We start from the raw sequence: 22,634 nt of genomic DNA, 5'->3' as shown, positions 1-22,634 counted from the left end.
CCCCCAGCGCTGAGGCTGTGGGGCACCAGCCCCTGCCCAGAGCCCTGCAGCGCGCAGCCGCTCAAGGGCATCACGCTGCACCCCAGGCTTCGGTGCTGCGGGAAGGTTGTCGTGGGCGGGGGGCCGGGCAGACCCCTCTGCAACCCAGCCCAGTCCTTTATTGCTGCTGCCCAGGCTGGGGGTACATGGGGAGGGCATGCGGACAGATAAATTACAGGGGAGGGAACTACAAAATGGTGATAACTGCTAAATAAATGCGGGCTTGGGCGTGCCGTCCCCCCCCACCAGGGGTCTGCAGCCCCGCAGCCCCCGCGTCTGCGCATCCCGGCTCGCCCCTAGTCCTGGAAGCGGTTGAGGAGGTCGCAGGTTTTCTTCTCCATCAGCTCGTAGATCTTCTTCACCCGCTTGTCGTTGGCTGCCCGGACGTAGCTGCTGGGGTCCAGCGTGGCCATGCCGTCGTGCACCTCACCCATGATGATGAGCGGCCCGTCCTCGGCCGTCATGTTGGGGCAGGGGCAGCTCCAGTCCATGTCGGTCAAGGTCACCTCCAGGTACTTGATGTTGAAGAACTTGAGGCCCATCTTCTCATCCTTCAGGACGTCCTCGAGGGCGAAGCGGGCGATGCCCGAGTCCTGGTCCTCGACGATCTCCATCAGCCGCCCCACGATGGCGAAGTCGCTGCGGCAGAGGCTCAGCACCATCTTGCTCTTGAGGCGGCAGGCCTTGCACTGCAGGCTCTTGGGGAAGGGGCAGACGTCCTCGCAGGTCTCCTTGCTGTCGAAGTTGTTGTTGTTGCCCTCGCAGCCGCCGTAGACGAAGGAGTGGCACTGCTTCAGCAGGTGGTTGTAGGCCCAGCGGGGCTCCCAGTTCTGGCAGGGGCCCTGCACCATGGGCAGCAGGCAGGTGGGCCGGGCGCTGCCCAGGCAGGCGGCGCGGCACTCCTCGTACGTCTCGAAGTGGTTCCTGTTGGCGCCGCAGCCGCCGTAGCGGAAGGTGAGGCAGGAGCCCTGCTTGGCGTCGAAGTGCCAGCGCACCTCCAGGGCCTCGCAGCGGCGCCGGTCGGGCTCCTTCAGGCACTCGGCGCTGGGGAAGGGCTGGGGGCTGCTGGCCCGCGGGGCCCCCCCGGGCTCCCTCTTGAGCACCGAGAGCGGGAAGTCGGCGCGCAGCAGCCCGGCGGCGTTCCTGGCCGTGCAGGTGTAGATGCCGGCGTCCTCCTGGCGGGCGTTGTAGATGACCAGCTGCCCGATGTTGGTGACCACCACGTTGCCGTACATCTGGTCGGGCCGCATGATGAAGTTCTCGGCCCGGTCGCTCTGCTTCTCCCAGGTGATGTCGGGCCGCGGGCGGCCGCTCACGTCGCAGCGGAAGCTGACGGTGCCGCCGGCGCGCACGGCCTGGTGGAAGGGGTTGCTGTAGAGGGCGGGGGGCACCGGCACCTCGGGGCCGGCACCCGGCGTGGGCCGCGCCGTCGTCTCCCGCGGCACGGGGCTGGTGTCGGGCCAGGTGAAGATGTACTTGCAGGGCACGGTGGTGAGGCGCGTGCCGCGCAGGCACGCCTCGGCGTCCATGTAGCACTTGTTGTAGTAGGTGAGGCCGTCGGAGGCGCAGGTGAAGTTGGGCTCCTTCTCGCAGCGGTCCTTGCACTTGCAGACGGGCTGCCCGTCCCAGATGTCGCAGTCGGAGCCCTGCTGCGCGCACACGAAGCTCTCGCACGAGGGCCCGCGGCCCAGCTCCATTGCCGGCAGGCTGCCGTCGGCGAAGCGGGCGGCCACGCAGCTGCGCAGCCCGCAGACGTTGGTGCAGCACTTCTCGAAGCCCTCGCAGTCCTGGCCGGGAGGGGAAGGGAAGGAGAAGGAGGGGAGAGAGGGGTCAGCGCCGTGCCACCGCTGCGGGGATGCTCCCACTGCTGGAGAGCCTCCATCGTTCGTGGGCTCCTATGGGTGTTGGGTCTGAGCTGGACCTTCCCTGCACAGCTGTGCCCGGACCCAGGCTGAACTCAGCCCCCCAGGATGGTGGGGGTGAGGCACAGACAGCCCCCCCCGCGCAGCGATGCCAGGCCCCGGGGCAGCGCGGTCACCCGGTGAGGACCTGCCCCCGTGGGTGCACTGAGAGGGGACCCGGCGCTGTCCCCCCCCTGTGAGCTTCGGCTGGCTGAGGGGAGGCAGAACTCATTGCAGTGATGAGCTGCAGCATGGTCAGTCCCCTGGGATGGGCAGCACTGGGAAAGCTGAGGGGCTTGGTGGGGGGAGCAGTCCCGGTGCACCCACACCCCTCGTCTCAGCGGTGGTCCCACAACCAGCTGGGGGCATCCTGGGGGTGTATGGGGCAGGGGGGAGGTCTTAGACATGGAGAGTGGCTGGGGGGGACACGGTGGGGCAATGAGCCGTAGCTTTGCCTGCTGCAGGGTTTGGGACCAGCCCCTGGGCACCGCTCGTGCAGGGCAGGGTGAAGTTGCAAAGGGGCTGAGCACGCGGGGCACCGGCTGCAGCCCCCGGCGCTGGGACCAGCCATCCCAACACACTGGGAACCAGCACCCCCTGGGGACACCCCAGCCCCACAAAACCACATGGGTTTTTTCCAAGCAGCTGCGTGCAGCCCCAGCAGCACCCGAAGCCATCCCATCCGTGCCCGCAGCCCCCACGCAGCCCCCCGCTCACCTGGTCGGCCTGGCACTCCCGCTCGCAGGTGCTCTGCGCGTCCACCCAGAGGTTGGGGTTCAGCTGGTTGGGGCAGACCCCCAGGTGCCGCATCCTGACCGGCTGCAGGCTCAGCCCGGTGGCGACGGCGGCCAGCAAGGGCAGGAGCAGAGCCGCAAGCATCGGCTCAGCCCTGCCGAGCTGCCGCCTGCCTGCGTGCACCCGGGGTCCCGGGCGGCCAAAACTCCGGCGAGGCATCTGGCTGCCCTGTGCCCTGCCGCGAAGCTCGGCACAAATCACATTGGATGGAAGGGAAAAAAAAAAAATCAAAAAAAAAATCAAAAAGGAGGCAGGGAGGACAAAGAGGAGGAGGAGATGAGGTCCAAACCACTGTGGTTTAGTGCGCCTGCAGCGTGCTGGCTCTGCGGGGATGCTGCCCAGCACCTCCGTCCATCGCTGAGCCCTCAGGGTGATGGGGACAGCATCGTGCGGTGGTGGCTCAGCCTCGCTGGTGTCCCCATGCTGCTGGGGGGCTCACTCCATGCCTGGCACCCCGAAGCCGTGGCGGTGGCGGCAGGGCCAGGCTCCCAGCACGGCGGGAGCGGGCAGTGGGGCTGGGGTGCAGCCTGCGTGTGGGGCAGGGGTGGAAGGGGAGGACGGGAAGGTTGTAATCTGAATCCCCTCCCTTCTCACTGATGTTTCTGGGTGTTTGGAATGGAAAAGGCGCTGACCTCAGCCTCTAACCCCGTCTGAGCCGATCGACTGGGCAAACACAGGGGGGAGATCAAAGGCAGAATGCGGAAAGTCTCCAAAGAGAGAGAGTGAAAGGAGGGGAAAAAAATGCCCGGCCCATGGAGCCGAATTCCTGCAGGATGAGAAAACAGCCAGAGCCTGTTGTCTGCCCGCCGCGGCTCGGCCACCCCGGGTCTGCTGGCGGGGAAGCAGCCGCAGCCCCCAGCCCCACGGCACCGCCGGCCGCAGATCCGGGCTACAGCAGCCGGGCAGTGGGGCTGGGGGGCTGCAGGGCCATGCTGGGGGCTGCTCTGGGACCCCCACCCCACGTCTGCCTTCTCCTCTGGGCACCTGCGGGCTCCCCCAGCCCCCCGTAAACCCCCAGGTTTGTAGCCGGCCCTCCCTCCCTCCCCACTCCAGCAGCAGCCGGTGATGATGTGCAGCTGGGTTTTTACGCTCCGTATTTTTCTGCTCCGGGGAGGCAGCTCCTGGCCGTGCCAGACCCCGGCCGGACCCTGCAACCCCACCGCTGCCTTGCACAGCACCTCCCGGAGCCGGCCCTAAGCTGGCAGGAGCCGGCCCTTGCTCCCAGCCAGATTCCCTTAATCCCTGCTGGAGACTGACCTGCGGCAGGAAGGGTCTCGGAGCGGCCTGGGGAGCATTAACTCCTGCAGCACTGGCAGAAGCCACGACCCGAGCTTTGACCTGGGAGCTGGATGAGCACCAAACCCCTGCCAGGCGCAGGCAGAGCTGGGTGCGCTCCCTCCTTAGCCTTTTTTTTAACCCCCAGCCCGTTGTAGTGCTGAGGGGTGGCAAAACGTGCAAGTCAGCACCAGGTCCAGGCTGTCCCCTGGGCATCACCCCGTCCTCCAGGTGCGGACAACCCCTTGGCTGAGTTGGTTTGGGGTGCGCAGGGGAGGTTGTGCCGCCCTGGGACACCAACGGGGAGGCTGGAGAGAGATTTTGCAAACGGAGAATCGCATCCGAGCAGCCCGAGGGGCAGCACAGCAGCCTGGAGCCCCCTGCACCCCCCATACACAGCCACGGGGCTCTGTGCAGAGACCCCACGCGCCCCCATCCCCAATCCCCCCTCGCTCCAGCTGAGGTGCAGCCGTGTGGGCATGGCCACCTGGGGACCCTGGGGACGGGACGGGCACCTCCAAGCCCTCGCCTCCCCCGGTGGTGCTGCTGCTGCTTCAGGACGGGGTTGACAAGGCAATCCTCCTGCCCTCCAGACCAAGCATGCTAGAAACCCTCATCATCTAAAGGTTTTCAGGAATTGGGACTTCATCTGCTGTTCCCATGGCTGTATCACCGTGCCCAACTCTGCTCCCAGCCCCAGCCACTGCTCAGACACGCATCGTGCACCAGAGCAGGGATTTTTGGGGGTCATTTTCAAGGTCACAGACGCCGATGGTGGCTTTTGCTCAGCAGCCCTGAGCCCTAGTGAGGGTGACAGCTCCTGCTCCAGCAACACGGCCACCGCACCCCAGCACTGAGCAGCCCAGGTAGGGGCAGGGGGGCACTGCCTCGACCCCACAGCCCCATGGAACAACCCGGGGGGCACAACGGGACCGGCCAGAGCCACAGCATGCTGCGTACGGCATCTCCTTGCCCTGCTGCCCCCGCAGAACTGGCTCCTGCTGGCGCTTCCCCCACCTGAAGCCACCCACAGCCCTTGGCCAGACCGTGCTGCTGAGGAGCAGTCGCTGCCAGAAGCCACCCGGAGAACAAAAAGGGCTCCGTGACTCTTCCCCGGCCAAGCTTTTACCTTAGTTCAGGGTTTTCCAGGCTGCAGACGCTATCTGATTTCCCCCCTTGCCCCCTCCCCGCCCCAGCAATAATTACTTAAGCTGTTAAAACAAGCGTGGCCGGTCTGGTACGAAGTGGAAAATCTGATCCTCGGGAAGTGAGCAGGCAGGGGAAGAGGGAGGTCACGGGGAGGTGGGCTGGGAGCAGAAGAGGATGGGGCGAGGAGAAGTTTCCTTCCAGCCCCGCAGCAAGCTGCTGGCTCTGGACTCCAGCACCCAGCGCCATGGGGCGGCTGCGCAAACCCATGGGCACCACGGGGACGGCGCCTTCCTCCAGCACTCAGCCCCTGCCAGGCTGGGCTCTGCTTGCTCAAAGCCACCCAGCCTCAGCCATGGTGTGACAATCGAGCTTTTGATGAGAACAATTTTAGCTTTTGTATGTATGGAGCAGGGCAAAACACCAGAACCAGTGTCAGGAGTTTAAGATTCCCACCTCCCCAAAGGGAAGCTGAGATCAGCTCCTGTTGCTGGATGGGACACCCAGCATCACAAGCACACCTGCTTTTGCCCAGTTTGGGGCAAAACCACCACTTTTTCTTTTACAGCTCTTCCCAGCCTCCTCCCACGCCCCCCCAAAAACCCTGATACAACTCCTCCAGCTCCTGGTTGGCAGTTCAAAACAAAAAAGGCTTTAATTTATATAAAACAAAACCATGTATAATCAGTTGAACAACACTGACTGTACAAAGGAATAAAAAAATAAAAGGACAGTCCAAGAAACAAAACCAAAACACAACCCTCAGGAATGGTACAAGTGTTGGAGAGCAGCTAAAGACTAGTGTTGACATCAGATGCAAGGACCTCTTTTCCTTTTTAAATTAAAAAATAATAAAATAAATTGCTGAGCAAACATTCCGGGTGAATCTTTCATTCTCCCTCCAGACGGGATCTCTTGAACTTTACAGGATGAAAAAAAAAAAAATAAAAAAAAATCAGCTTTGGGCAAAAGGCGCAGGAGGTGCCGCACGTCTCAAAGCAAAACCAAGCAGAGGTACGTCGAGTTTTTCTACACATGCAGCAGCTTTGTGACTTTGTGAAGGAAACCTTCGTGCCTCTCCGCCTCGCGCGCCGCTGCCTGGCTGCTGCGGAGGCGAGAGGCCGCCTGCAGCCCGGCCCCGCGCTGCCCAGGAGATGTTTTCCAGGAGGAGCTGCCTTCTGCAGGGCTGGGGTGCATCACCTGTTGGCCGTATATCCCCAGCCCGCCGGGCTGCTGAGCCAGCGATTGTCTTCTGCTGTGTGTTAAGTGATGGGAAACAGGTGCCAGCCGTCCCAGACAGGTTCCAGAAATCCCCCGGCCTCCGTGCCGAAATCGGCTGCAGCTTTGCTCCTGAGCCAAATCACCACTACAAAGGATTCTTCTCCCCCCCTCTGCCCGGGGTTTAATTCTCTCCCCGCTCATTTGAGCTGGGCAATAAAGCACACCAGGGACAAGCCAAGAAACCCACCCCAGCGCTGGGTTTTGTTCTGCGGAGCGGGGAGGGGGAAGGCTCCTTCCTCGCCCAGGGCAGGGGGCTGCCCGCCCGCCTGCTGCTTGCACCAAGGGGGTCGTCAGCCTCGCAGAAACTGCTGCGGCTTCATCCTGCCCGTGCAAGGCGACGGGGAGCTTTGGGAGGAGAGGAGAGGAGAGGAGCACACCGAGGCCCCGAGGAGTTGCTGACAACAGGAGGAAGATGGCAGCACTGCACCGCTGCTCTCCTCCGCGGAGACGAAGAGCAGTTCGCTTTCTGCCACGGTGCTCGCGATCCACACGTCCTGGCTGGCTGCAGGGACCTGTCAGCGCAGCTCAGTACCGCTGCCAGGCCCTGCTCTTCTGCTGCAGTGAGGTCTAGGCGTGAGTTTTCAGTTTCCAGGTGAATTTCCATCACAAACCAATACAGTGCCAAGGGGCTGTGCCAGGGATGCGCATGCCTTTGTTTGACAGATCTTCTCCTGCCCCAGGCGTGTATCTCAGGCTCTCGCCACCGAGCCTGCGTGTCCTCTAAAACCCAGGAGCAGTCCCACAGGACAAAGCAGCCGGCTTTCCTGATCCCTGCCGTGGCCACGAGCCCAGCAAGCTCACCACGGCGGGACGTGGGGGCCGGTGACTGCTGCCCTGCTGCGCAAACGGCGCCCAGCGTCCACCCCCAGCCGCAGCCCCACTGCTGCTCCTTCACCTCCAGCGGGACGAGCTGCGTCTGCCCCTGCCCGCTTTCATCCAGGAGGAGCCACAGCAGCACGAGCTCAGGCAGGGCATCTTTGGGAAAGCAAAGCAAAAAAGGCAGGATTCAGGGCCAGTCTCACGGGGTGGCAATGCGAGGATCCAGGAGGAGCATGGTGGAGGCAGGGCTCTGCTGCGCTGCTCCCCATACAGGACAAGGTCGGCACCTTCCTGCTGCTTTAGGCTCAGGGCTTGCCCCCGCTGCTCCTCAGCCCCTGATCTCCTCACATCTTCTAATGTGCACCTGATCGAGGCGTCGGTCGGTCGCCTGGGTGGCTTCAAACCTCAGAGCTGCCTCTTTGTCCTGCCCGCTGAAAACAAAATCCAGCCCCAGGCCCCTGCTCTGCCCTCGAATCGATTCTAAATCCCACCCTGCCTTCGGCACTCAAGTTTTAGGGAACAATCAGAGTAAAGCAGCTTGGGGTACGTAACACGCCAATCGTTCTTTCCTTCTGCATATGTAGTATTTAAAAATCCCAGCATAAATCCTGGCAGCAACTGGAAGTCTCTTAAAGCATTTGTGTATTTTCATCTTAAAATCCTCCATTTTTCCCCTTTTGCTGACACTGGTCAAGTTAATCCCGTGCTTTTATTTACATGGCTGCATAAAATTTTCCCTGACTGCTTCTTAAAAAAAACCTTAAAAAACAAGTGATATATATATATGTATACTATTTACATAAATAAACGAAGAAGGCAAGCAGACTGCTTCCTTCAGCTTGCCAGTCGGCCAACTCCTGCCTTTTTTTTTTTTTTCCCTCCCCTCTTTTCTTTTTGGCAACAGCAGGTTAACATCCTGGTGGAAACGGTCACTAGTCCCCTGTCCCCATTTTCTTTACTACATCCAACAGCCGCTATTGCACCAGCAATCTGTTCAGGAGTCCAAGAGTTAAAGTTGCAGCACAGACTCTCCTTGCCTACTCCCTTAAGCCTCTCAATCTGCCATTAAATCCATTTCTCCATCGAAACTGGATGAGCTTTTTCCCCTTCCCCCCTCCCCAACCCGGCAGCTGCTGAATTTTCCACCCCAGGCCGAGAGGCAAAGCCCAAAGCATTCTTGGAGGGTCACTTGGCAGAGTCCTCTCCCCCCCGGCCGGCACCGCGCTTCACATGCGAGGCCAAACGTGAGCACGTTCCCAACGCTCACACGCGCCGGCAGAGGAGCAGCCGAGGCCCGTCCGAAGGGATCCAGTCGAAAAGGGTGAAGTGTGCAAACATCTGTACATCGGTGGGTGGGTGCGGACACGTTCGAAGCTCACGGCGCCTCCGTCCTGCTAAGAGATCTTGCAGTTGTTGCGCGAGCAGTTCTGTGGGGGGCTCTGGGGCGGCCGAATCGACTTGGATCTCTTCAAGCTGTTGCCTTTGCTGCTGCTGCCGCCGCCGCTGCTGGCCAGGGAGTACGAGCGGCCGTGCATCATCACCGCGTTCATCCCGTTGGCCATGGAGAAGGATTTCAGGTGGCTCTTGATGGTGACGGGCAGCGGCAGCTTGTCGATGAGGTGCACCGGGGTGCAGGAAACGATGGCTCGGCAGCACAGGTCCTGTAGGCTGAACACTGGTGGGAGAAAAAAAAACGGACAGTCAAGGCCCAGGAGACCTCAAGGGCTGCCTCCTTCCTGCAGCCATTCTTTACAACGTGCAGTTTTTGCTTAGAAGGGGAGAAGAGCTAAAAGTGACTGCAGGGGAGCCCTGAGCAGAGAGCAGATTAGTCAGGGTAGGTGTGGGGTAGGGCTCAGGTAGGCTCTGCCTGCGGAGGCCAGACTTTGCAGGAGGCCAGCTTTAGTGTCAGCCCTGGGCTCAGATGCTGGGCTGGCTCGTGCCCCTGCCCCACGCCTGGTTTTCCCCTGGGCAGCCTGAAGGGGAGGCCGGGGAAGGAGTTCACTCTGTTGGCCAGCCCTGATGTAGGACGTTCTCATTGGGGACCTACTCGGTGAGCAGCAGCCACGAGCTGCCTCTCTGCAGGGTGCTTGCAGCAGCGGGATCCCATCCAGCCAGGACAAGCTTCCCAGAGTCCTTGTAGCTCAGCGTAACCGCGTGGATCTGCCTTGGCGAGTCGGCTTGGATGGGATTTCCCAGCAGCCGGCCACAGGAGGGCACACGTTCACCTCCAGCTGGCTGCTGAAGTCTCTCTGCTGCTCCCAGGCAGGCAGCAGGTAGGGGTGCTGCCCTCTGGGAGAGTCTGGCAGACACTTTGGTGAGCGGGGCCAGCAAGTGGGATCGGCCCTCCCTAGCAAGCAGGATGGCAGGACCCCAAGGAAGGCAGGTCATCCCTCGTGGGGTGTTAAACTCCTGCTGCTCAGCCTGCCAGCAGGACATGCTGCTACCTCCAGCCAGGAGCGCGGGGCCTAAGGGTTATTTTGCTTCTAATTCAACGGGCTGGGACATCAGGTGGCCTCTGCTCGCTGCCTTCTGCCCTGCAGCACATGCACCTTGATACAGAACATCCCAGCCCACTGCTTCATGCCTACAGCAGGGACGTGGTTTATCCCTTTTCAACTCCTTGTGCTGCCCTGGGCTCACTCTGCCCCCACGTCTTGCCAAAACAGGAGATACAGGCTCAGGCAGGGATAAGGACAGAGTTGCTTACACTCGGGTTCATCCCACACAACCATCTGACTGCAGTACTTTCAAGTTGGGAGCTTAATCACCCTCAGCCCCATTCAGAGTAAACGCAGAGGTGCAGGATGTCCCAGAGCAGCTCAGAGCCCAGACATGCTGAGCTGCCCTCTGGAGCTGCCCATCCCTCACTGCAGGGCTCTGGCACCAGCACAGGCAGCTCGCTGCAGCTCAGCTCCAGCATTTCACCATTTCAGGTGCTTTCAGACCCCACGGGGCCAAGCACACGAGCCTCCCACACAGGCAGTCCTACCCCTCTCCCCTTCATCCCCTCCAGCTGCCCACGCAGAGCGCCCTCCTCACCTCTGTTGGGTCTCCAGATCTTCTCCATGCCGTGCCGCATGAGGACGATCCGGGAGAGCTCCGTGAAGGACTCGATCACGTTGAAGTTGCACAGGGGGCTGACCTCAAAGAACGTCATGCAGTTCTTCTCTGCGTAGGCCCGGGCCTGCTCCGTGGGCACCTGCCGCTTGAAGGCGAGGTGAAGCCTGTTCCCCACCAGGATCCGGGGGACACCAGGGGCATGCTGAAAAAAAGAAAAAAAAATAAAGAAAGTCACGGTTTGCCTTTAGCCAAGGCAGATGACACCCGGTGTTCTACCTGGCTTCAACAGCAGTGACAGGCAAAGGAAGAGAGGCTGCTCTGACTGCTGAGCAGTCAATACTACACGATGAAGACAACTCATTTATCCCTCCCACAGTCCACTTTAGAGGGAATTTTCCCATCTTCCTTGACATTCCCAAGCCCTTTCCTGCTACTCCAGGTTTATACCGAACCGATATTGATGGACAGACATTAAATCCTTCCTCTGCCTGTAGCAGCCTGCCATCACCTCCTCTCCCCAGCCGAGCCACGCTTGCCCCAGACCAGAGGTGGCATCTCCTCGGGGTTTTGTTGGACTGCTGCCCTTGAGCACCACGTTTCTCCCCAAACAGTCCCACATGTGCTTTGGGACACAGCTGGCACGGCAGGAAGCTGGTGTGCTCCACGGGTTCTTCCCTTTGGCTTACCTCATCTATTTCCTTGATCCATCGATCTATCCCATCGAAGGACCAGCGGTTTGTGATGTCGTACACCAGGAGAATTCCCTGAGGGAAGAAAACACGCGATCAGTAAGGCAAACTAAAAGGGAGATGCACCTGGAAGACCACTGCTATGCCCAGAACCTAAAAGGCTAAGGAAAGGTTTCTCCAGTCACATTATTTGTGCATTTAATAGGCCTAAAATTCATGTACTAACTCAGACCTGCTAGGGAAGGTTTTACTCCCGTTTCCAACAAGAAAGCAGCTCTGGAAGAGACACCGGTTTGTTTTGGCCCGAGCAGACCCCAAACCACTGCGAAGCAGCAGACTCTGCAGAGGAGGAACTGCCCCAGTGCCCCTGTATCCAGAGGAGAAAGGCTCTGCTTTGCACACCCTCCTCCTACCACAAACCTGATACACATTCACAGAGGGAGGAACATTTTTTTTCTCTTCCCCTTATGCAGAACACCTGCCCTGAATGGCAGCAGCTCACCCGTCTTCAAAACCTTTTCCTTTTCCATCCAGAACCCGTCTCATTCAGTCCTCCCGTTGCTGCCAGGGAAGCAGTGCAGTGACTGCAGCAATCGAGAGCTCTGGAGGACAGAGACCCCCAGCCTGGCACCCACACCAGACCCACCACGGGCAGGTCCTGCTGCAGGGTGCACAGCTCAAGGGGACAGTCCCAGTGCCAGCTGCAAAACCCAGAAGGACCAAGGAGGTGCCGGAGGGAGGAGGCAGGGGTAAGCCTCATGCAGCCCAGCCCAAGAAACGTGCCCAGTGCCCAGGAGCAGCTGGGGGCACGGGGAGCTGCCTCGGTGCTGGTACGTGACCAGGAAGGTGCTGGGCAAGTCAGCTGCCAGCCACCCTCTGCTGGGAGCTGGGAACTCCAACAGCTCCACGAGCTGTGGCACAGTATTTTCAGCACCCTTGAAAAAAATAAAAATCAAAAAGGGTGCCTCCTGTGTCCCCATGCCCAAACACACCTTCCCTAACGCCACCCACATCTCACTGCCTGGCCACCTGCAGGGCTGGCAGCCGGGACGGGCACGGCCCCAGGAGGAGAAGTTTGTCCCTGCAGCCCCCACTGCAAGCCCCGGAGCAGAGCTGGCTGCCCAGCCACCTCCTCCTCCTCCTCCTCCCTGGAGTTGAAGCACCTCTGGGGACAGAGGCAGCGATGCTCAGCGCTGGGGCATGCAGGTTATCACACCAGGACTGCCCCTAGAAAAAAAAAGTCTAGGAAGAAACAGTTTTCACCCAAATAAAAAAAGCTCACAGAAACCCAGGCTAGTGCTTTCCAAGAAGCCAATCACGAACTACCTACTATCAGGATATATTATGTTAAAGTGCATTTTGAAAAAACAAAAAGCCAGACTCAGCTTTCTTTTAATTATTGTTACATCTGTTTTGACTTCTGGCTTCCAAGGCTGTGCATGTGAATGACTGATAACCAGGAAATAACAAAGGAAGACGTTTGATGACCCCCTTCCAAGACAAATTGCCAGAGAGCTGAAGTCTACTTATTTGATTTCTGGACTGACGGCTTCCTTTAGCCAAGGGAAACAGACCAAGACCTAGTTTGTGAAGACTGCTTCTGCCAGAAATTCGCTCTAGGAGAACAGCGCTTTTCAGCTTGCTGGCAGCTCCAGCCCAGATCTGCGTTAGAGAGGAGCACGGATTCCCCACCAGCCAAAACACAGCCCCCAGATCTTGGGAGCAGGGGGAAGGTCACGGCCGTGCTCTCTGCGAGGAGAGACACCGTCTGCCAGCTCACCCCCAAGGTCATAACACAGCTCCGTGCGTGACATTTGGAGTTTATACTGTCAAGTCAAGCTTGCCAAAGCCACAAGACACCAAGGCCACGTTGTCTAACGCCTCGATCCTGTCCCCATCCTGCCCAGCACGGGCTTTAAGACCAGCTCTGCTTTCACCAGCACGAACTGGAGGAAGCAGCCCCAGAAGTGCCCAGCCCGTGGTGGCCCTGGGCTTCCCCAGGTGGCACAGACGTGCTCCAGACACCACATTTCCAGGGCACACATCCCCAGAGCACGCTGTCATCGCCACATTCTGCCCTGCAGAGAGCAGGACGCAGACACGCACGTGGACAGGGAGCTGGCTCCAGCTCTGCAGACAGCTCCAAGTGAGATCGGTCAGGTTGTCTTTTATTTTTAAATAAAAAAAGTGTGCAGAATTTTAATCAACTCAGCTAGAAAGACGAACAGATCCCCATTTGCAGCCTAAACCATTCCCTAAGTGCCTCGATGGCTGTCAGCACTCGAATGTCTCCATCCCTCTCAATATTTAGTTTCACAAGACATCCACCTCAGTGTCTTGCAGTAACACCTCGTGAAGGTATCCTGGAGCCCTCACCAACCCTCAAACAGCCTTTCTCCCTGCCTGCCTAGAGGTTCAGGGTGGAAGAAGAGTGGGCTGACCTGTCTCAGGTCTTTTCAGAGTTAATTTTCCAAGTTCGTTTCCACTCTGCTTTTGTTCCACGCTGCTGGGACTGCTGCAAGCCTGAGCACTGCAGTGACAAATTTCCACATGAGCGCACGGTGCCATGAACACAGAACAGAGATCATCTGCTATCGTATCCAGCAGCACATGTGGACACTTACTTTGCCAAAATCAAGCTTGTTTTCAGCAGGAGCTTGCACAAAGATCCATCCCCATAACCAAAGGGGGAAATCAAATCCCACCCCTGCCTCCTTGCTGCAGGTGCCTCGAGCAGGTTTACAAGCGATGTGCTTTGGAGGTGGCAGACGCAGCGTGCTCGCCCAGCAGAGCAGAGCAGGCTTCTCAGCTGCGAGCAGGGGGCTCCAGCTGCTCACACAGCCCTGCAAGAACACGGCTGGGAGAATTGAGTGCTCGCAGCAGTGCCAAAGCCTCAGCAGGGGACAGGGCAGCCAGGGAAGGACACTCGCTGGTGTCCTCCACAAGCAGAGCAGAGCTGAAGCTGCCCAAACACCCCCCCTGGCTGGACTTCTCCAGCCCGTAGGACTATCCAGCCCCAAACAAGGATCTGGCAGTGACGGCAGGCAGAACACTCTGTCCTGCCTTCTCCGTCAGGGCCAGGCTCAGCCGCAGCTTTCCAGCTGGCACCGCAGCCCTTGGCTCGCGGCACAGCTACACCCTGCTGCCAGAGCGTTTCCCAACAGCGTTAACACATCATGGGGGTTATTTATCACCGAGCTTGCCATAAACGTTTCGCCTTGCAGGGCCAGCTCCCCCAGCAGCTGGGCAGCCCTCAGAGTGACCCGGGGCAGGTAGGGTACATGCAGCAACCAAGGATGCTGCAAGGCGCAGCAGCGCCTGCGTCTCGGAGCCCGCTGAGCTGCCAGGAGCAGCCAGCAGCGCCCTGCATGCTAAGATGCCCCGACCAGGATAAACAGCAACTGCTCAAATCAGCTGCCTAAGCAGAACTCGACGGCATTCATTATTCTGTGAGGGCTGCAGCTCTGCTGGAAGATGGGAGCATTTCTGCACGTTGAGCACGACTTTCAGTAGACAAACTATTCCTAAAGGACTCCATCCAGCACACTGTCTGGGACGTGCTGGCAAGCCGCGTTTCCAGCAGCAGTTTAAGTCACTGGCACACGAGGAGATCAGAAGTGACACTGGATCTGCGTCTTCCTTGCTAGATCAGGATGTGCCACCAGGATTCCTGCTGCCTTCAGCGATGACTGCTGGAAGAGACGCGTTGGCTCCCAGCAGCCGTCGGAGCAGCTGCTGCATGCACGCAGCAGTTGATGCCGGTGTGCCCGCTCCTCTGTGGGTGTGCTGGGGCCTTATAGCCAAACAGAAACAGCCCAAGAGCAAACCAAAAGATCTCTGAAGCACCTTTAAGCATCACCAAATACCCTTCCCCATGCACCACACTGCAGCAATACAAAATTTCTTCTGCATGCTCCTGACGTTCCAGGTTATTCGCTCCTCTTGCAAAGCCCAAGGCCAAGTGCCACCTCCCAGCTAAGCCTCCCAAGGGGCTAGAAGTTGGACATCACGCAGCTCTTGCATCCCAGCGCAAGGGGATCATGGCTCTGCAGCTGTGAGAGCACCCAGCACGTGCCACAGCTCTGGCACAGCCAGCAGCAGAGCTGAGAGCTGCAGCCCAGCGGTTCCCAGGAGCAGATGCTCACTGCTTGTCACCCACCTTCATGAGACCCGAGCCACAAAACCAAAACAAGAGCTGAGTTAGGTAACTCCTTACACCTCGCTCTCTCTTTTTTTGGCCAAGGAACTGGTTAGCGTGGGAAGGTACCAGCACTCCTCAGCACCACCTCACCTTCAACATGGGTAGCACGAGACGAGATGCCAGTGCCGTTCTGAAACCTGGGACCCTCCAGAGCATGTCAGTGACACCACAACGCCTCTGCATTGTGTTCCCACCCCCACCTTGCCCCTGGAGTCAGCACAACGGGGTCTGGGTGATGCTGCCCCCACCCCACCAGGCTCCTCTTGTGCCCCAGAGCGAGACCCTGGAGCAGCACGGTGCAGACCTGCTGGCACAACAAGCCCCTGCTGGGTTAGGAGAAGGGAAACTCAGACCCCAGGGAAGCAAGGAGAGAAAAGGAGGGAGGTCCCAGGCACAGTGTGCCACAAGCCCCTGCCTTGAGCCAAATAGCTCTCTGCATCCCTGATGAGATCAGATCTGCCAGGCAGGGCAGGGAGGGAAAGCAAGAGAGATCTGTGACCCCAGCCACAAATCCAGAGGTAAACGGGATTGTCTGCCTTGGCTCAACGAGGGGCTGCTCCTCATTTACAGCTGGTTCATCTGGGACAGCAGGACTACTTTGAGGTCTAAACAGCAGTGTGGAAACTAAGCCACGGACAGCCAGTGAAGGCACCCAGGTGCTCGGGAAGAGCCCTTCCACTTGGGAGGGAGCCGCCTGCAGCCCAGGCTGAGCAGAGAACAGCGCCGTGCTGTGCTGCACCAGCAAGGGGGGCTCACGAGAAGGTCTGGTTCCTGTCTGCAGGCTGATTCTCCCCTTGGCAATCAATCTCTGCAGGGTTTAATTTCAGAAGTTCTTACCACTCCACTCAAGAAACCACGAGGTGGGGATGGGAGCCAGGTGCGCTTCCCCTGCTTGAAGGCACCTCTCATTCCAAGCAGCTGCTTTGCCTGTTTTCTGAAGCACTCGCCATTCAGATGCACTTACCCTCTTCTCAGTCAGTCCTGGGAAAAGCCAGGCCAGCCTCCTGCTCACCCAGCAGCCTCTCAAAGACCTCTTTGGACACCCAGCTCTGAGCCACTCTTAAAGCTCCCCTTGTGTTCCTTACAGGAAGCTCAGCTCGGAGCCTCCATCCTCTACTTAAAAAAAAACAAACCCTTTTGCTGGGTTTCAGCATAAAGGTGTTCACTGCCAGTTTATACCAAGCTGTTCTTGAACAAATATCACACCGCTCTTTAAACTGAGCTTTTTCCCCCTGGCATCTCTCTTCTCTGCTGTATTTATTCTTCCTGAGCTTTTGGTAAGTTAAAAAAAGAAAAAAGAGAGCTGTTTCTCTTGCTTCCAGCTGGATTTGCATCAGGCTTTCTACAGCAGAAGTCTTGAAGTCTGACAATACCAAGACAGAAGAGAAGAAAGACTAAAAGCAAAGCAGTCCAACACACAGCATCAAGTGTACCTCCAAGAAAGCAAGCACAGGAGCACTTCATTTTTTCCCCTTGCCTGAGACCACACAGGGTTACGCTGCCTTTACGCTGTCAATAAAATGGTATTGGCAATCTTCTAAGCAGCAGCTTTCACTCCAAGCAAGGAGAGCACTGCCCAGCTGTGCTGAAGTTGGCTTCTGCACACCAAAAATAACTACAGCTACTCAGATCTGCTCCTGCAAAGACATTTGCTGTTCACATTTAACATCACTGCTGCTTTGGTTAACCATTAGGAGTTTAAATTAAGATGCCTTCCTTTCACTGAAAGATATGGAGAGTCGTGCAAGAGACAGAATCTGTATTCCTGCTAACGCAGGGATGTTGCTGGATTGCCACGTGGACACCAACCACCTGATGCCAAAACTAAAAGTTTTCCTTCAAGCCACCTGGAGAAGACTGCACCAGAACTCCGGGTGCCAGCCTTCAAAAGGCACCCACTGAGCAGTGCTGCACGCAAGGATGTTTTTCAGAGGGCAGTGGAGATTTTTCCCTTGGGAAGCTCCCCTCCTCCCCTGGGCAGGCTTGCTGCTTGGGCTGTTTTGTTGTTCTGACGGGTAGAGGCTGACTGCTGTGGCACGTCAGGACCGAGGCACCGCAACAGTTCTTTGCAACAGGGAGTTGTGGCACAAGCAGAATTGAGACCTTGAAGCATAAGCTACACTTTGCTGCGTGCCCCAGCACTCAGCATTAGAGGATTCACATTAAAAGGGCCTCTGCCAAGCCGGCTGATGGTGTTTGTTGTGAATGTCTGGAACCAACACCTTGACAAAGGCGGGCAGATAAGACGGATGAGGCGAGCCTTCCAGACTTTAAAGTGGGAGTTCCTACAGCAACACTGATGAATAAAACAGAAGGGCAAGATGTTACCTCCGAAGCAAAGAAGATCAAGAGCCTCACTGCGAGCACAGAAGATAAAAGCAATCCATTTCAAACTTAAGGCTGGCCACGTATACAACACCTTATCCCATCCAGCATCAGATGGAATTGCGCAGCAAACAGGCTGCAGGAACTTGACGGGTGCGCTCTAGGTGCCTTCCAGCTCCACTTCAGCTTCTAGACAGACGCGTACTTCATCTATCCAAGTATTCCCATCACCACTTTCATCTCTCCCATCTGCCCCAGATCACCGTATGGCATGGTGAGGGAAAGGGACACCATCTCAAGCACAGGTTATATTAGGACCAAAGCGCTAGAGTATTCTGAAACAGCATGGACAGAGGGAAATTTAAACTCCCACATCGGACCAAGCGTGCAGGAGATCCTGCTCTCTCCCACCGCCCGTGGCACACCGCAGCACTCCCCACCCCGCACCGGGAAGTTGGCCTCCTCTTCAAAGCAGCTGCCTCAAAGCCATGCACGGCACCGGAGGCGTGCACAGACAAGACTGAGACACCGGGGGAGATACCAACGGCGCATCCCAGGCTAAGTGCTTTCATGTCTAAAGCCCAAGTGAATATGCAGAACAGCTTAGGGAAAGAGAGCATGACGGATTTTGCCAGTTTGCAAAGCAAGTCTGCAGCTACAAGAAGTGAAAAGCCAAGAGCAACAGTGGCAGAGATTGAGCAGAAATGGCAAAGCTCCCAATGGCTCGGTCACTAAGTTGATGTACAGTTTTGGACTCAGTGCGTAGAAGGAAGAGAATTTTCCCAACTTTCTAAATTGCAAAACACCATCGTTCATGTAACTTACTGAGGCTCTACCTAGGGGGACCCTGCTGTGTTACTCAGGGGACGGCTATTGATACAAGAAAGCTTTATTAACTAGCAGCAATTTTTCCAAAGGAGCAGAAGATTTCTCTAGCGTTCAGAACCAACGTTATTCTGGAGGAAGCCCCAAAGAAGCAGCTCAAAATTTAAACACAGTTTCACTTTTTAAGGAGTCTACTTTAAGATGCAGTTGAGCTGCTCTAGTTTCAAGTTTACGTGCAAGCAGGAGAAACCTTATTTTTGGAACTGACTTGGAGGCAACACAGACAAAGAACTCCTTTGGGAAAGCTGCTGGCATACTGAACCAAACCTAATAAACCTTGGAAGTTAGCAGCCACATCAAAGCTAAGGGAGATCTCAGATCAGAATTGCCATGTCCTCTATAACCCCACCTTCACAGCCCCTGCCTAGAAACCAACAGCCTCCAACAGCCCTTTTCCACAGCTGTCTAGGGAAGTGTCACTCACTCCCATCTTTCCCATCGTTTCATAAAATGAGAAAACTAGACTTCAGGAATACATGTGGTACCTCTCCGTATTTACGGTTCTCATCTTTTTGATGCTTGATGCATTTCTCCTCAGAGCTCTTAAGGCTGTAAAAAATTTTAATGCCATTGTAAAGAAAAAGAAAGAGTGCTCCTGTCAAATAACTGAGGGCAGCACTTACCTGGGCTCCTCTAGAGTACGATCTGAAAATGGTACAAAATCTTCCTTGCCCTGATGTGTCCCTGCAACAAAGAAAACTAAAATTACACCTGTGAAATTTAGGAAGGAAAGAAAATAAAACACAAGCTATAAATCTCTCATTGGACTAGAAATCAGCCAGGGTAGATCTCATCAGTTCTTAGAACACGCGTGGTACATGAATTGCTCTGCAAGGTGTTTTTGGGAAGAATGTGAAGACGTGTGCTGGGTGTGTCACCACCTTTGGTTACAGTCAATGCAGAGCTTCCTCACTGTCACTGTGCTTGTGATGTACAAACACGTAAACCATTTTCTTCTCTCACACAAAGCATCTTCTCCCTGGTTCCCTACAGTCCACTGGAATTCAAAGTACGAATGAGACTTCAGATCTCTTCTGTCACGGAGGAGCTGGTGTATCATAAAATGAACCTAACCACAAAAGATGGGAGAGACCGTCCTGCACTGTCTCGTGGATTTTTTCCAAACGTGTTTTAACCAAAGTGAGAGGAAGAATATACCCAGATCTGACAAACCTGGACCAGCATACCCAACACAGCTCAGAAACAAGACTAAGGAAAAATGTTTCTAAAATGCTGTCACAACAAGGGGCTGTTTGGACACTGACTGCAACTCCTGATGCAGGAAACCTGATTACGTTACCAGCACTGAGCAGTGCCTGTGGGAGCACCTGGGATGGTAAGCCAGAGCTCAGCACGCTGGGCTGATTTAAGCAGCATACTCCGAAATGCATCAGGGTGGTCAGAGACATGGGATGGCGTTGGCCTTATTTGCTTTTTACTGGCCCAGTGAAGACACGTTAATGACCGCTGAGGAAGTTAATGAATCCCTCATACCAGATATGCACCAGATAAATGAAAAAGGCAGCGACCTCAAGCTTTAAGAGAGTCATTCAGGGATCTTATTGGTCCTGTACACCAGCCTAGCAGCCTGTGCTTTAATCTCCTTCCCTAACAATCAGATATTTGGTTGCATGAGGAAAGTAATGGTAAAAGATTGCATTAAGACATCATAAACCAACACTACCAGCTTTTCAGGTAAGGTTCTGGGCTGGTTCTCCAACTCTAGGATTATCTCTCCAACCGTAGGATTATACTATAAAATGAAGATCTCAGGAGGGAAGCAGTGGGTAACTATATACATGGAGCTGAAATGTTAAAATAGAAGTCTTACAAGAGAAACAAAAGAATATTAAAATCATATATAAACATATGGGTAGAAGAGATAAATTAGCTGTTAGAAACATGAAGACATTCAGCTCCTTGGAGATCAGGATTATAATTAAGCCATGAAGTTATACGCTGTTAGAGTCAGTCACTGAGGCTGTTCCTCTTTCCTATTTAGGGAAGCCTGTTCCTCTTCCCTAATTTAACCAGTCACATGGATCATTACCATTCCAGTTATTTCATACATGCTTTGGTAGACGTTTAATTTAGTATTTTAGGGCCTGTGTCATTTCCTACTAGATCCAGGTGAAACGCAGAATGAGGGCAGCCTGTCTGTCCTTCCTATCTCATCTACAGGATTCTTGAGGCAGCTTCTCAGCAGTTTAAACCTCAGGGCTCCAGGTCTTCTTCCAGCGCTGACAGATAAGGAAGGAACCACCCCTCGTGTGCAGTGTTCTGACATCTCCATCCCAGTGCCAGGTCACTCCAGTAAGCCCCGTTCTCCAGGGATTCACCATTCTCTGTGGCTGAGAGGTCTGTTCATCGCTCTCCTTGCAGATTTTTACTCAAGTCCCTGAGCGATACCCACGCTTCCAAAGGAACTGAGGGCTTCACCTTTTGTCTTCCCAATTCTCTCATATTGATTTCTCATCCTAGGATTTCAGGGAAGTATCTATTTCCAAAATACTACCATTCCCCTAGTGACTGAGATCTGCATGGGAACACAGTCAGGTATGACAGAGGAAGCCCCACATTGGACCACTCCGGCACAAGATAGCAAGCTGCTTGTGCTGCTCAGGAATGGAGAGGGGTCTGATTTGCCAGAATAACACTCTGGTACGAGGAGCTAGCAAGCCTCACCACCTGGCTGGGGCTGCTCTGCGCTCTCCACACCTTGGTGCCGCATCCCACTCGCAGGACCGGCTGCCCCGCTCACCAGTAACGTGCTCACAGCCAAAGCAGCTCAAAATCAAAGCTCACCAGAGTTCCAGCTTCACCCTTCTGCCGTCCAACAAGATGGTAGTGGTCTTGTAGTCAATTCCTAGAAGGAAAACAAAACAAAGTTGAGTAAATACTGAGCATGTCTTCAGAGATGGACAAGAAATCTGCTTTTCCCACCCACATCCTTCATTTCGTGTTTACATAAAGCGATGTTTTCCTCCCTCTTGCTCTGCTACACGGTTAGGAAGGATTACACAGCCTTGACATAGCAGATCTCTTCTTCAAAGCAAAGCTTACTCCTGTGGAACTCTTCTCCCTCCTCCCTAAAAATACTGTTAACCCCTAGGAGGCTTTCTATTTCTCCATTATTGAGCAGAAGCTGTGAGGGCTCCAGCTGTAGGAGATCCAGCGCTCTGCAGCGTTATCCCAGGTGTTACAGGATTCTGGGGGGTGAGCCGGAGATGAACAATTTCAAAGCATGACATGCAGACCCAGCAGCCCAAAAGAACATCACTACCTGAAACATTCAAAGTACATTTTGGGAGGCGGTGATGCTGAAAAGCCTGTCCAGAGAATATAGTTTCTTCTTTCCAACTATGAAGACAAAAAATTGAGAACTCCTACAAGGCATGCTCACCTGCTGCGCTTGCTAATAAAAATAGAGGAATTAAAACTTCACTTTTGAACTTCATTCAAAAGTGAAAACTCAAACTTGGTGGCAGATGAAGAGACTCCAACACCGATGCATTTCGGGACAACATTACTTTCTCTGTCATCACCTACACTCATCCTTCAGGTTCCTGCAGCAGCTCGTAGTGCAGAATAACAAGGGGCACAGTCGATGCTCGTGCCAAGCTCCAAAAAGCAGCCCGGGACGAGCCCAGCAGCCCCTCAGCTACAAGCTCCACCAAGTCAGGGCAGGCTCCATCATTTCCATACCTTTTTTATTTTTTCCCTTCTCTACAGAAAAAAAGAACTGAAGGGCTTCATATCTGGGTCACAGGGGGCTGCGAACTGGGTCAGGAAGTGAGGCTGACGCAGCTTCAGAGAAGGCTCCTGGTGCAGCTCGGGGGCATGCCCAGCAGGGCTCTCAGAGAGCGCTGCCTCCACACCAAACAGCACCGGCAGGGCTCCTCACAGAGCCCCAGTGCCAGAACAGGGCCCCCCCAGCACTGCCCCCCCCGGGCTGTTGCCAACGAGCAACCCATTTGCACTGGAGGAGACTTAAAAGCAGAGCCTGGCGACAGGCTGCACCCCTGCCATGCGGAGAGGAAGGTTGCAGCAGGGCAGCTCGGCTTGCAAGCAGCACCTCTGAACCCAGCTGAGGGTGCTGCTCGCCGCCACCAAAATGCGGGGGCACAGCCAAAAGGACGTGCCCGGGGAAGCGGCTGTCCCACAGGCTCCAGCTGTGAGGTCTGGAGGCAGCCTGGAAAGCAGGAACAAATTCATGGA

At 56.0% G+C, this 22,634-nt stretch overlaps 2 protein-coding genes across 2 annotated transcripts in view; both read right to left on the bottom strand.

Moving 5' to 3' along the window:
- Positions 1-335: 335 nt before the first annotated feature.
- On the bottom strand, positions 336-3,717 carry WFIKKN1 (WAP, follistatin/kazal, immunoglobulin, kunitz and netrin domain containing 1). The gene is made up of 2 exons (XM_027468956.3): positions 2,658-3,717; positions 336-1,826 (listed from the first exon to the last, which is right to left on the bottom strand). Exons 1-2 carry the CDS (start codon positions 2,892-2,894, stop codon positions 336-338), a joined length of 1,728 nt encoding a protein of 575 aa, XP_027324757.3. The 5' UTR covers positions 2,895-3,717.
- Positions 3,718-5,785: 2,068 nt separating this feature from the next.
- RAB40C (RAB40C, member RAS oncogene family) overlaps positions 5,786-22,634 on the bottom strand; it is a 30,755-nt gene continuing 13,906 nt past the window's right edge. The window contains exons 2-6 of the mRNA XM_038187091.2: positions 21,222-21,282; positions 19,040-19,100; positions 11,003-11,080; positions 10,296-10,518; positions 5,786-8,931 (exon numbers count right to left, since the gene is read on the bottom strand). Coding sequence (XP_038043019.1) covers positions 8,651-8,931; positions 10,296-10,518; positions 11,003-11,080; positions 19,040-19,100; positions 21,222-21,282 — 704 coding nt within the window. The 3' untranslated portion in view covers positions 5,786-8,650. The remainder of the gene's footprint in view (positions 8,932-10,295; positions 10,519-11,002; positions 11,081-19,039; positions 19,101-21,221; positions 21,283-22,634) is intronic.

Source organism: Anas platyrhynchos, chromosome 15 (genome assembly GCF_047663525.1).
Source record: "Anas platyrhynchos isolate ZD024472 breed Pekin duck chromosome 15, IASCAAS_PekinDuck_T2T, whole genome shotgun sequence".
Taxonomy (NCBI): Eukaryota; Metazoa; Chordata; class Aves; order Anseriformes; family Anatidae; genus Anas; species Anas platyrhynchos.
Note: the sequence above shows the minus strand (reverse complement) of the source record. Positions and strands in the feature narration are given on the sequence as shown.